Below are 15,018 nucleotides of genomic sequence, written 5' to 3' on the forward strand. Positions count from 1 at the left end.
CTTGCCAACCCTCTTGTGGTATTTTGTTGATATGCTGCTAGTCTTGCCCAGTTATTTTCAAGTGCGTACACAGTTATTTTAAGTGAATCAGTTGGATTTCTCGGCAGGTAGAAAATATTGGGCGTTCAACATACTGAATTTTCAATTTCACTTTGGCATTTTTTTTTTAAGATTTGTTACCCAGTTTTGTAAGATCTTTAAAAATTTGTTACAACAGGTTTGTAAGATTTTTAAACATTTGTTGCACAGTTTAGAAAATAAATATTTTAACATTTCCTCTATTTGTTCTCTGGTTTTATGCATTGACATCTCACTTTGGAAGATCCTGTCATGAATGTCTGTCGAACCTGCTTTCAGTCTAGACAGTTTGATTTTCTTAGAACCTTGCCTGACATAAACAATCCCTATTAAGTTTTGGTGTCGAGGTCAAAGCGACCTTTAAAGCCCTCGTCTGCTTTTACTGATAATCAGACTTCATAAATACAGACACTGGCTCCCTATTAGATCTAGTCAAGTCAAAGATTATGATCTGAGTAACCTTTACTGTCTTTGGTCTGGATGTGCGTTACTTTTTGGGTTCAACGTGTTAAAAAAAAACTGGAAGCAAACCCAGGAAGTGTTTATTTTTTTTCAAAATTGATATTTTTCACTGCATTTACAGTATTTCATTATACATTTTGACAAAACTTACTACATTTTATGTGTATTGAAAAAAAAGTTTTATCAAAAGAATTTCTCCCGCCATGCTAATGCAGGGGATCATCTCATTCACACGAAAATTACTTGAATAAAGTATCACTATTCATGTTTTTCGTCCCATATTTTGGTAGGACTAAGATCATTCTTGAAAAACTTCTAATTACATATACATGTTTCGATGTATGGAAGGCCGTACACGCCATAATGTTACAATGTAAGTCTATGGGAAAAGAATTGGTGGTCTCTAACCTATAGGGTCACAACTGTTGGAGTGCTTTTCCTTTGACTGGGTGACCTAGTTTTGACCAAACATGACCCAGATTCAAAACTGACCTACAGATCATCATGAAAAAATCTCTCGTGAGTGTAGTCTAGTGTTAACAAATTTTTCTTTTGATCTGAGCTAGTTTTTGATCCCACATGACCCAGTTTGGATCTTGACCTAGAGATTATCAAGACAAACATTCTGACCAAATTTCATAAAGATTGGGTCGCAACTGTGCCTCTAAAGTGTTCACAAGCTTTTCCTTTGATCTGGCCGGGGGACCTAATTTTTTATCCATCATTCAAAACTAGACCTAGAGATCATCAAGACAAGTATGATAACAAAGTTTCATAAAGATCGAGTTTCTATTGTGGCCCTTAGAATGTTCACAAGCTTTTCCTACGATTTTGACTGGGTGACCTAGTTTTTTACCCCACATGACCCAGATTCAAAACCTAAAATAGTCAAGACAAACATTCGGGCTCATTCTCATGTGTGAAGTATCTAGTGTTCACAAGCTTTTTCTTTGATCTAGCCTACTGACCTAGTTTTTGACCCCACATAGCCCAGTTTCGAACTTGACCTAGAGATTATCAAGACAAACATTCTGACCAAGTTTCATTAAGACTGTGTCACAACTGTTGCCTCTAGTGTTAACAAGGCAAATGTTGATCGACGCTGGACAATGACCGGTCACTATAGCTCACCTTGTCAGAAACCAATCCAATCGAACCATCCGAGCACAAGGTAGCTGTTCGCCGTAGTCAGTCTACCAGCAGACTGGGAACAACAAATGGATACATCAAAGGGGTGGGGGAAACGTATTATGTGGTAGTCACTGAAAACAGAACAATAAACGACTTAAGTTTTCTTACGTTTTATTTAATTGCATATTTGTTGTTTTTTTGTTCAATATCATGATTTATGAATTTTCTGATTAATGACAAATGGTATAAGATACTAATATTCCTTTTTACATAAAAGCATGAAAATAAGTTTTCAAAGTATTTATTTTTACCTTCATACTGTATAAAATTACACAAGGCAGGCCTGTATTGATCACCTGACTGTTCTTATCCCAGATAACCTAGTATCTAATATGACCTAGATTTCACAGAGACAAACATTTTGAACAAGTTATATGTAAACTAGGTAGATCATTATCCAAGTTTTGCAATGATCTGACTTAGTGACATGATTTTTGGCCACATGTAGCCCACTTTTCAACTTGACCTAGATTTCATACAGACAAACATTTGTGATCATCAAGCTGATAAAGTGGCCTCTTAAAGTGTTAATAAAGTTTTCTACAATATGACCCATTTTTTTCTTAAAGTGACCCATTTACAAATTTATCCTAGATTTTCAATCTTGACCTAGATTTTTTAAGACAAACATTCCAAGTTTTATCGAGATGAGGTAGCAAATGTGGCCTTTAGAGTGTTAACAGGGTTTTCCTATTGACTGACTGACCTAGTTTTTGACCCCACATAACCTAGTAATAAACTCATCCAAGGTTTCATTAAGGTAACATTCTGACCAAGTTCCATTAAGATTTAGCCAACAGTTAAATTGTTGATGACAGACGACGGCTCACACAGAGTGATGACAATAGCTAACCTTGAGCACTTTGTTCTCAGGTGAGCTAAAAAAAGATGATGCATAGCTTTGGAAACTATAGCTTCTCTTTTGTTGGTATTCATAATTTCTTTATCAATTCCTACCCAATAATGAATACACAGACAAATCTTGTGGACAGACAAAAAGAAAAAATCTAAATACTTTCCACCCTGAGGGACCATTTAAGTAAGAAACACATATACTGCATCATACATGCATTTATTCTTTACACACTGGATGTCTCCCACATCAAGTGCAGGGGCACTCTTTTTTTTTTCAAATTATGTTTAAGTATCATGTTCGCATCAAAATCAAACATTACTGAAATGTGACAAAACTATTAACCAGTGATTGAATGAAGTTTCTTTAAATCAAAAAGTGCAAAATTAAAACATTAAATACAAATAATGAAACAAAAACTGGTGTAAAATACATATGCCCATGTCCAAAACCACTAAAGATGGTCTGTCTAAGTAAATACTTTTGTTTTTAGTACGTTGTAACCTTGACCTACTAAAAGCCTTCTGACCTTAACCACAACAAAGGTTCCCGCCTTTTTTTTTCACTTTGACCTTTGACCTGCTGATCCTAAATATACTATCATCCTATGAATTTTTTGGATTGAATGTCAGTCTTTACCTAATGTGTAAAATTTTCAGTCTTAAGTGGCATTATATGCATTTTACAGCACAAAGTGTGTTCTTGGTGAATATTTCATAAAAGCAATTTTCAGTTGCTGTGCATTTAAATGTGTTAAATTAACGGTAATGCTGTATGAGTATTTGAAGTTGATACTTCAATATAGCCCTCATATACCTTGTCATTGGGTGTATAATAAAGTAGACCAAAATACCTTTTTGTACCTTTGTTTTTAAAGTAACCTAATAATTGAGCCGCACCACAAGAAAACCAACATAGTGCGTTTGCGACCAGCCTGGATCCAGACCAGCCTGCGCATCTGCTCAGTCTGGTCAGGATCCATGTTGTTCGCTTTCAAAGCCAATTGCAATTAGAGAAACCCTTAGGAGACAGCATGGATCCTGACCAGACTGCGCAGGCTGGTCTGGATCCATGCTGGTCGCTAATGCATTATGTTGGTTTTCTCATGGTGCGGCTATATTTAGAAAAAGTGCAGGAAACAAACATCAGTAAACAACAAGAGTGGCAGACTGTCACAAAAATACTCGTCATCGAACTTAGCCTAATTCAAGGGCCATAATCTAAGAGTGTCTTGGGTGAATTGGCTGGTTATCGAACTTGGCTGAGAAATGCCCACAAACATTGTCAGCAAGTTTGGTGAAGATTGGATGAAAACTGTCTGACTTAGAGAGCGGACAAGGCTAAATTCGCAGATTTCGAGTAATTCAAGGGCCATAATCAAAGCGTGCCTGGGGCGATTTGACTGGTTATCGAACTTGGCCGAGATATGCCTACAAACATTATTTGCAAGTTTGTAAAAAGATCATAATTATGAAAACTGTTCGACTTAAGAGAGCGGACAAGGCTAAATTTTGCAGTTTTTTCCTAGTAATTAAAGGGCCATAATCCAAGCGTGCCTTGCGCAATTTTACTGGTTATCGAACTTGGCCGAGATATTATGCCCACAAACATTGTCACCAAGTTTGGTGAAGATCGGATGAAAACTGTTTGACTTTGAGGGTGGACAAGGCTAAATTTGCAGATATCTATTATGCCTACAACCATTTCAGCAAGTTTGGTGAAGATCGGATGAAAAGACGAGCGTATAAAAATGACATCATGAACTGTCAATGATGCACCATAACAAAGTTCAAGTTTTATTTTATCATTTGTACCATGATGATCTTTTTAAGTGAACTTTTTTTTAGAATCATAAAATATAACAAACAATGAGAAACTATCAACTTTAGTATCAAGTTATTTGAATTTTATCGAATTCCACAATGACAATAAATTATAGAATCAATGCACAAATTCTTAGTTGTTATAAAACATGGTTCATACAGAATATCAGAGACAAAATTCAAGTACTTTTCAAGGACTTTTTACAATTTTTCAAGCACTATTTTTTTTTCAAAACCACGACCTAATCTGAACAACTTTTATTACGTAATGCAAAAATAAAACAACCATCACTTGTCACACTTTTGAAAATGACGTAATTCGATTATTAGATTGATGTGATTCACTATTTTGCTGAGGTTTAACGCTTTTCTTGTGATTTTTTTAGCGCACTCCTACTAATGATACCTCAAAATTTTGTCACACGACGTACAAATACACTTCGTTCTGTCTGCTCTATAGGGCTTCAGCCACTGTTTATATTCGTCTTTTGTCTCCTGCTTACTTGAGTAAACATGTTTATTTTTCTTACACATTTTAATTCATTGGAAACACGCGCAAATAGCTAAAAATTGCGAGTTATTATTCCCCGTATTTTTTAAACGGAAACGGAAACAAGCAAACGGTGATACAGTAGAAATAGCACTCTGTAAATATCGATAAAGTGTGGCCGTAGACCACTATAATAGCATACGAGTGACCCGATCCTGCAATTTCACGAATTTATTTTCATTTTCTCCGATTTATTTTAAACCTTAAATTCTTTTTACAAAGCAAAGTTACGGAAAGAATATTTTCAAGGAGTGAAAGGTCAAATTCAAGGAGTTTTTTTCAAAATTCAAGTACTTTTCCAGGTTTTTTAGGGTTTTTGTCATTTTAAAGGACTACCATCGAATTCAAGGACTTTTCAAGGCCTGTGCGAACCCTGTAAAAAGCAGGAGTCAATTGGCATGGTGGGTGGCAGATGGGTTTTGTAGGTATGGGTAAAAATAACATGAATGCGTCCACTGTGCAAGAAATATTACTAAGAAAACAAATGATATACCTACAGACTGACAGACAAGAGCAAAACAATATATCCCCTCTTCTTCAAGTGGGGGCAGATTTATACAAAAATAGTTTTACTAAAAACTTGGCAGTGTATGCTAAATTAAACTTTCAAAAATAAAAACAAAATAAATACATCAGACATATATACTAACAAAATTATATACAATGAAGTGTTTAGGTCACAGCAATGCTTCAAATGAAATGAAAACATTTTTTTTATTACAAAACATTCATTTAAATTGTGTTTTTAAAGGTATGTTTTATCATTTACTAACTGATCTTTTGATACAACACTTAACACTTGTCCCTTGCATCTTAAAGTTTGTGCAAGCATAAAGTATAAATCAGTTTTTTAAAGCTGCTTTCTAGGACTTTATCTCAAGTCACATCAATACAGTTACAATACAGAACTTTATCCATAGCCTGCTAAATTTCTAAAATGGACTGGTTCATCATTCAATTTGGGCCATACCACTTATTATTCAAAGGGGTGTTCACTGAAAATATACTGACTGAATAGCTAACAGCAGACTGGTTGCAACAGCAGAATCACTTGCCGTCAGCAGGCTAAAGGTTAAAACTGTCTCTCTGTACTCTGTGGAAGTTAGAAAATATCTGACAGAGGTTTAAGTAAATCTATTCATTTAATTGGTTTCCCCAGATAAATACCTAGTTTTCAGACCAGTTTTGTCAGGCTTTAGGAATGGAAACCCCCATGAAGTGTGGGTGTTGAGGGTTAAAAAGGCACCGAGCAAAAAATATCTTTCTTTAAAACTGGTATAGTCATGTTCTGAACATAGAATACAAAGTTTTGTTTCTAAACTATTTTTAAAATGCCAAATCAAAGTAAAAAAGACATGCCAGAGTCAAGAATCGAACCTGGGTTGCCGCTGCATTAAACATTATGGGAAAAATGAGTAAAAACAACTATTATAAATCTTCGTGTTCTTCCATAACTTATAATCTGTTGTTAATTCAAGTTTCAAGGCCTTAAAAAATATAGCTTTAATTTTCTAATATCTAAAAAAAGTGTCTTTTTTGTTCTCTCACCATCTGGAGGTCAGTGCCTTTAAATACCAATTTGTTTAGGTCTGCTTATTTGAAGCATGGTTTTAATGGGATTAAAACTTTAAAATTCCTTTTTCTTGACAGTGAGTAAAAAATGAACATGCTGAAAAGAAATAGCTTTTTTGTTGGGTCTTAAAAAATTCAACACTTAACAATTTTTAGCCGAATGCCAATATTCCAACTACAATGGTGGAAGAGGATTTAAGGTACCTCAAGGTTATTACTTCTAGTAGCTAGGTAGAACCAGCCAGCTGGATAGCTTCCTCACAAGAAAGAATTCTACATGTATGGTAATGAAAATTTCAACCAACATTTAGGTGGTCATTCCAAATCACTATGGAAAAGCCGTCATAAGAAGTACTTACTTCTCTTTTAAAAACACAAATGTTTTACAAACAATCACACAGCACAATGATATAGAAGTACACCCACACACAACATTAAAATTGCAAAACTTAAAACTGAAGCTTTACTAGAAAATGATAAGTTATATTAAATTAAAAATACATTTATGAAATGCCCTAACATAGTACTCACTTTTAAAGTTAACTTAACAGCAACTTCACAGATAACTTTTCACGAGTTTGAATTAGAAAATTACAAAAAAATAATATGCTATTAATTTAACAATATTCAAAGTGCATTTTTGACTAGAGCTGCAATAGCTCACCAGAATGCATTTTTTTAACAAGAGAAGACATTACTATGTAAATATAGAGCTTACACACAAGTTGTCATCTAGGCAGTCACACACTGTACTTACAGTCAGAAATAGTTTCAGTATAAACCTATCTATATCATACAAGCTATCAAGATGAATTATAAAATTTAGTGTTTTCTATGTTTCTGTTTCTTTGATTTTTTCAACACTGGAGTTGATGTTAAATTTGAAGTACCTGATAAATTTCTGACTACACCATTCACAGTTCTTAATGGACTAAAATCTGAACGGTTTTTCTGAGGGCTTCCAAAATTAAATTCTATTTCAGCATCCACTCTTTCCACTTCTGGACTATGCATTTGTCTATTTCTTTTACTTTTTGGTGTGCACTGTCTACTTGCTCTCACTGGTGAACACAACATTTTACTAGAATTTACCTGACCTGTTACTTTAAATGGACTTTGAAAGTTTCGTCTCGAAGGACTTTTTCTTGGGCTACAATTAAAACTAAAGTACATGGATGAGCTATTTCCCTTAAAAGATGTATCAGGTCCATGTTTTACAGAATTATCTATATAACCTTCAATTGCATCATTCCATGATGAATTCGAAGTTTTATTTGGAGATGGGAAAAACACTGGTACATATTGTACTAAATTTTCCTCAATGTCTGATTTTTCTTCTTTGTCCTCAACAACCCATTCATGCTGATCATCATGCGGCAGTTCTACTTCTGACTGTTCTTCGTACGACATATCTGATGGCAATTTATCTTCATCGGTAAAACCATCAAAGTTTTCATTATCATCCTCACTGGATAGAAGTTTCGAAACGCTTCGCTCACTCAACATAGTCCAGCTTCTGTTGAGTTTCACTTTTTCACATTTGTTCTCCACTTTATCAGCACTTACTGGCTTCCATGTTAAAGAGGTCTGATCATCCATATTGTCATGACCAGTGTTCTGCACTTTTTCTTCTAATTCAATGTAATCTCTCTGTACATCATTTGTTTCACTGATTTTCTGATTTTCTTTCAACTCTGATTCTAATAACCTCCTCCTTGGAGTTGTCTTGATTTTTACATTAGTTTGCGTAGTTATTGGAGGCTCAACTGCATCAGCTGTATCCTCCAGTTTCCTAATTTTCTCCTTTGGATGTGCAGATTCAGTGTCTTCATTTTTCCTTTTCCACTGTTTTCGCCTTTTCCCTCTGGGTGTGTTACTATATCCGCTCCCTGGCTGTTTCACTGGGGCAGACTTCTCAGGTGTTTTAACAACATCAGCTGAACCGTTAGCTTTATACAATATAGTGTCTTTTTTATTCTTATTAACACATGATTCGTCTTCTGAATCTGAACAATAGTCATCATTATATTGGAGTCTTTTCTCATTTTCTTTTGAAAAGTTATCAACAATAAAGCACCTTTCATTAGTTTCTGAATGAACATTTGAACCCTTGAAAGGCTTATTTGACTTTCCTTTTACAGCGTACTTTTGTGAATTGATTTTATGTTCTTTCCTTTGACTAGATACAGAACTTTTTCCATTCTCAGCTGACTGTAGCTGTTGTCGTGGTGACCTATTAAACACTGGAGACCTTCTCCTCATTACTTTGTTCTGGTGATTTTGTACAACATTAAACACTGGTGATGCACTCCGTTCATCTTCTTCATCTGAAATATGTTCATTTGCAGAATCATTCGTAACAGAGTCCTTCTTCACCTTGCCAGAATATCTTCCTGCCAGTGCAGCACCTTTCCCATCATTATTAACCTTAACTGTATCACTATCTTTTAAACTTCTTTCTCCCCTTTCAGTCAAAAAAGAAATTTCTTTATCTGCTACTATATGTTGGCTTTTTAAATACTTTTCGCATTTTCTGGAGCCTCTTTCACAGTTCGATTTTTCCGTATCACTTGCATCAGGACCAGACTGACATGACCTAGATCTGCTCCTTCTATCAACAGTTTTTAAATCATTCCAAGTGCTCTGAAGTATCTGCAGTTCTTTCGGTAAAGTTTTATCAACTTTCACAGAAGATTCTTCTACTGGAACTACCTCATACTCCCAGAAAACTTTTTTTCTAGACCTGGACCTAGACTGACTGTCTGAATTGTTAAAATCATCTGCATTACCTTGTCTGTCAGTATCACTGTCACTATTTTTAGCTTCTTCTCCTGAATGTGTATTTACAGTAATAGAGTTAGATTTGTTTAAAACTATGTCTTCTGTTTCTGCATTAGCTTCACAATTATGTTTGCTATTCTTTGAATTCATTCTTTCTGTATCTACATCCATATTCTCTACAGCAGAAATCTCTTCTGTACCAGAATATACAGAAAGACATTTATTGCTAGCTTGAGCGAGTTTTCTCAACTTTTTGTCACATATTTCTACTGTATCATTTACACCCGATTCAAAATCTGTTTCAGTAATTTTCTGGTTATTTTCACAATTTGAAATATCAGACTCAGATTCTCGGCTGTCACTTTCGCTGTAATTTACCCTATTTTCTCTTTTTCTTAAATGTCTACTTACCAGACCACCTCTGTTTCTCCTGTCATATTTATTTAATGTGTCACCTGTGTTCCATGGATCTCTTAACTCTTTGGGAATTTCACTAGCATTTTCTCCCTCTATGTTGTCTTCCACAGGTATATAATCCCAAAACTTTTTTCCGGTTTTAAGCTTGGCCTTTTTCATTTCTTTTTCAGTTGCTCCCAATTTATCACTAGTTTCAAAATGTTCATGTGGCTTTCTTCTCAGTCTTTTTCTGAACATTATTTCTTCCTGACCTTCATCTGTACTACTAACATCAATTTCTACATATTCAGTCAATTTCCTACTGTTTCTCCTATCATATCTATTTAATGAATCACCTGAATTCCATGAATCCCTTAAATTTTTTGGAATTTTACTAGCATTTTCTCCCTCTATGTTGTCTTCCACAGGTATATAATCCCAAAACTTTTTTCCAGTTTTAAGCTTGGCCTTTTTCATTTCTTTTTCAGTTGCTCCCAATTTATCACTAGTTTCAAAATGTTCATGTGGCTTTCTTCGCAGTCTTTTTCTGAACATTATTTCTTCCTGACCTTCATCTGTACTACTAACATCAATTTCTACATATTCAGTCAATTTCCTACTGTTTCTCCTATCATATCTATTTAATGAATCACCTGAATTCCATGAATCCCTTAAATTTTTTGGAATTTTACTAGCATTTTCTCCTTCCATGTTGTTCTCAACAGGCTCAACTGGTACAAAATCCCAGTATTTTTTTCCAGTTTTAGGTTTGACATTTTTCATTTCTTCTTCTGATTCTCCCAAATCATTATTTCTATCAAGTTCACATTGGTTTCTATTCAACTTTTTCGCTACACTATTTTGATCACAACATTCATCTGTGCTGCCAGCGTCTGTATCTACTTTTTCAGGTTTATCTCTGTTTTTTCTCCTTTTATATCTATCTAATGTGTCACCTGAATTACAGGTATCTCTAAACCTTTTTGGCACTTGCAAACTACTCTCTTCTTCACTGTTGTTCACCACAGGTACATAATCCCAATATACTTTTTTATTCCTTTTAGATTTGACATTTTTAATATTATCTATTCTACATGTTTCATGATCACTTAAATTATTCTGTTTCTTTACTTTTACCTTTTCCAACTCTTCCAATTTGTCTACATCAGTACATTTGTTATGTTGTGCAACTTCAGTTTTATTACTTGTAGCAGGCATTATCTTACGTGTATATTCTTTATCACTGCTATTACCATTTCTTCTTGCCTTGCGAGTTTCATTTTCAGCATCAAAATTTGTAGATAAATTTTTGAGGTTACGTGATTCTCTAGGTGCATTTTGGTCACTCTGACTTTCCTTTTCCAAATCATCTTCCGTACTTACACTGACATAATACCAGAATTTCTTCTTAGGTTTATTTTCTCCTTCCTGAACTTTTCCACTTGTTTCAATATTGTTCTTGTTACTTATAAAAGCCTCTGTTGTTTTACATTCATTATTTTCAATTTTACCCAACTTCTTTCTTGACCTCTGTGTTTCAGTATCAGATATGTCACTAGAACACCAAGCACTTGCTTCTCTCAATTTCTGTAGCTCCTTTGCTAAACCTTTCAGTTCTTTGTTGGGCTCAGGTTTTTCTTCACTTTCAACTACAGGTTCATAATGCCAAAATTTCTTTCTTGGTTTCTTTTGACTGACATGACCCTGCTCCAATTTTCTGATTTCAGGAGTTTTTTCATTCTCATCATCACCTTGGTAACCAGTCTGATTATTCTCATTCTGCGCTCTTCCAAATCTTTTATTGCGATATTTGTTCAGAACTTTGGCACATGCAATACTGCTCCCAGTCTTCTTTTTGTCGATATTGTTCAACACTTTCTTAGATTTTGCACTGGCAACCTTTTTTGTTGTCCTGTCAGACTGGTTGCTGCTAAACGAGTTACTACGAGATCTGGACGGAAGTTGAAACAGTACATTCATGTTATACGACTCAACTGAAGATCTCCTGCCAAGTGACCTTTCCTTAATTCTCTCTGCAAGTGTTTTGCTGAATGTCAGCAGTTTGCCTTCTTCATTATAACACTGGAAATCTGATGGAATGTCAGATTCCATATCAATATCAAACACATCTTTCTCTTTCTCGTGTTTTTTCTTTTGACTCTTTGTTAACGAAGTATCTTTTTTAGTTTGTTCTGAAGCAATCTTTCTTCCAATCAAGACTTCATTTTCTAAATGTTTGAGTTTTTTATGTGGCAACTTTCGTGTTCTGTTCACATCAACTTCAGTCTCATTTTCAGGCAAAGATAATGAATCATTACAGTCATTAATAACACCAGATTTTTCACACTGCACAATCATGTCATCGAAAGTTTTCTCTACAGCTTCGTCATTAGTTTTCTTTAACATTGGTAAAGTTTCACCATCCAAACTTCTTGCAAAACACACTTCAAAATCGTCACTAGAATGTTCTATCTCAGTTCTTTTCTTTCCATACTTGACAATTTCGGCAAATCCTACCTTTGTTAACTCATAATTATCAATATCTAACTCATCAGTTGATGTTCCTATAACAGAACTTTCAAAGGATTTGTTTAAAGATTCGTCACAAGAATGTAACTTGGTCTGATTTGAATTTTTAACAAGATCTGTATTATTTTTTAAAGATTTTTCAGTGCATTTTCTAAGACTAGTGACTAATTCCTCTGTATTATTATCCTGAGGTTCCTTAGAAAGAATAGGTTTTTGAGTATGGGTTTCTTTAATGTTCAACTTCTGTTTACATGGTGTAATGTTTTCTTTATCTAAATCTTGGCAACCTTTAATGTCTTCTTCATTTTCTTGAGCAAAACTCTTGATCAACTGTTTCCTTGGTGACACCTTCTTCTTTGGTGAATTTTCCAGAATTTTATTTGAATTCTCTTCTGATAAAGTTTTACCAATTAATTCTTTCTCATTATTGACAGCATTTTTTGATGAAGTTACTTCCGAATCCTTTCTTTTCTCTTCAACAATGCCTAAAACCTTTCTAAAGTTACTCGTTTCTTTACCATGACTATGGCCTGTAACATTTTCTTTTTGCAATACTGTATGCTGCCTCAACCTAGGTGTTCTGCAACCACCAGCAGTACCTGTATTATTTATTGATGCATGAACATCTAGAGATGCTTCAGCCGTCTTAGTTTCATTGTTTCTACATGATCTTCCTGCAGCAGACTGCTTTGTTTCTTTTGTTTTGGATGGAGAAACTAAATTTTCACTGTTTGTCAACTTTTGAAGGCTTTTCCTAGGTGAAACCCGTACACTTTGCAATGAAACTGCCTTATTAGCTTTCCCAGGTGATTGGCATTTTTTGGGAGAATGAACTGTCGGTTTCTGTGCAGTTTTACTGGGAGATCTGATTAAAGATTTAAGAGTTGATTCTTGCACAGCCTTTCTCGGAGACCTTCTAATACTATTTTCAATGGACAAGTTGTTGCTGAAAAAAAAAACAATTTAAATGGAGATATATTGGTTACGATAAAACAAAAGAAAAACAACAACTAAAACCAAACATGAACCAGATGCGTGTCCACAGGACACAGGTGCCCTCAACTCCTGTCAATGTACTTGAGGTGAAACATTTTTTAAGATGTTTGCAACAAAAACTTTTAAGAACTTTCTATGTATCTTTCACTAAGAGAAGGCCCATAATATTGGCCTAGCAAAGAGAAAACAAGATGCACAACTTCACATGATATAAAACTATCCTCTGTTTTATGAACAACACAAATTCGGACGGACAAGGGCAACTCCCCTAAAATTCTGAAATATGCACAACAGAAACTCAGATGGATGGCCATTCTAACAAATGGGCAGAGATACAGACTATACACTTAAGCATAGCATTGCTTTAGTCAGATATTTCACAAACCAACTTTAGAGGACTTACGATATATGAGAAATTAGTTTGCAAGATGAAAGAATATAAAATGACTGGAATCAAAGCTTCAAACCAATATTAATTACGAAATAATTTTTGCAAGTGACTGCACTATTTTGCACAAATATACCTGTTTCCATTCTTAACATTGACAATATGGGCGGCTCTTCTCAGATATTCAAATAAGAAGTGCTGTGTGTTTGGTCCCGAGTTAATCAAGGTATCAAGCTGACTGTAATTTGTCTTGGTCTTCACATACTGACGATGCTGATCCTCCTTCACATGCTGTAACACAAAAATTTACATGCCTTAACAATAACCATTTCAGTAATCTGGGTCCCTAGCATGATAATAAAGTCCGGAGTTAAATTAAACCTTATCTTATGCCAAAACATTTATGTTAATAACTTTAGAGATATTAATTGATTTTGTTTGTTTTTGGTTTAATGCAGTTTTTCAACAGTATTTCAGTCATATAACAGTGGGCAGTTAACCTAACTATTGTTCTGGATTCTGTACAAGTACAAATCTGTTCTCTACAAGTATCTGCCAACTTCCTAACATAAATCAAAGATGGGGGACGAATGATTTCGGACAAAACGTCTTTTATCAAATCGTCACATAGAACATATGCCCCGCTCTCCCTACTGAGCTAAGTGGTCGGGTCTAGATATTAACTGATTTTCATGAAGACACTCTAGAATTAATGAACCATACATCAAAACAAAATTTATTGAAATAATTAACTCCCCTTAGACAGGTTCAGATTCTTTTCAGCAAGGAAAATCCCTCTCATCTGACTAATTACATCTCAAAAAAAAAAATTTAGGTTGTTTCCTGCAAAACTTCTCCTCCGAATTTAAAATGTTCATAATTTTGTATTAAACATAATATTACAGTGGTATGGGACCTTGTTCTGCAAGGTCATCCAATGTCAGAACAAGAGGGTCATGATGACCCTGAATCGCTCAACTGAGTAATGTGAGTCACATGTTTAAGATGGCAAACTGATGCTAAATATTAGAAAGTAGGTCAGTATGTCACATTCATGGTCACTGAGAGTCAGTTTAAGATTGGTGTGAAAAACTGTACATGTCATCCAAATTTCAAGGCTGTATCTTAAAAATAACAGGGAAGTAGGTCAAGGTCACAGTCAAGTGATCCCTAATCACTTTAGGTCATCAGGTAATTATGATTAAGCACTCTAGGAAATATGATTGGATAATTTTTGAAATATTTATTCCTATATAAATTATATAACAAGTGACACCCAGGGCGGGGCCTCTTTTCACCCCAGGGGCATAATATTAACAATCTTGTATGAGATCCACTAAGCAATGCTACATGTATACCCAATATCAAAGGCCTAGGCTTCAAACTTCCAGACAAGAAG

At 34.7% G+C, this 15,018-nt stretch overlaps 1 protein-coding gene across 1 annotated transcript in view; it reads right to left on the minus strand.

Annotated features, from left to right (window-relative positions):
• Positions 1–1,825: 1,825 nt before the first annotated feature.
• LOC123531062 (uncharacterized) overlaps positions 1,826–15,018 on the minus strand; it is a 40,438-nt gene continuing 27,245 nt past the window's right edge. Inside the window, exons 12-13 of the mRNA XM_053517608.1 lie at positions 13,756–13,910; positions 1,826–13,181 (exon numbers count right to left, since the gene is read on the minus strand). Coding sequence (XP_053373583.1) covers positions 7,352–13,181; positions 13,756–13,910 — 5,985 coding nt within the window. The 3' untranslated portion in view covers positions 1,826–7,351. The remainder of the gene's footprint in view (positions 13,182–13,755; positions 13,911–15,018) is intronic.

The sequence above is a fragment of the Mercenaria mercenaria genome, chromosome 11 (assembly GCF_021730395.1).
Source record: "Mercenaria mercenaria strain notata chromosome 11, MADL_Memer_1, whole genome shotgun sequence".
Taxonomy (NCBI): Eukaryota; Metazoa; Mollusca; class Bivalvia; order Venerida; family Veneridae; genus Mercenaria; species Mercenaria mercenaria.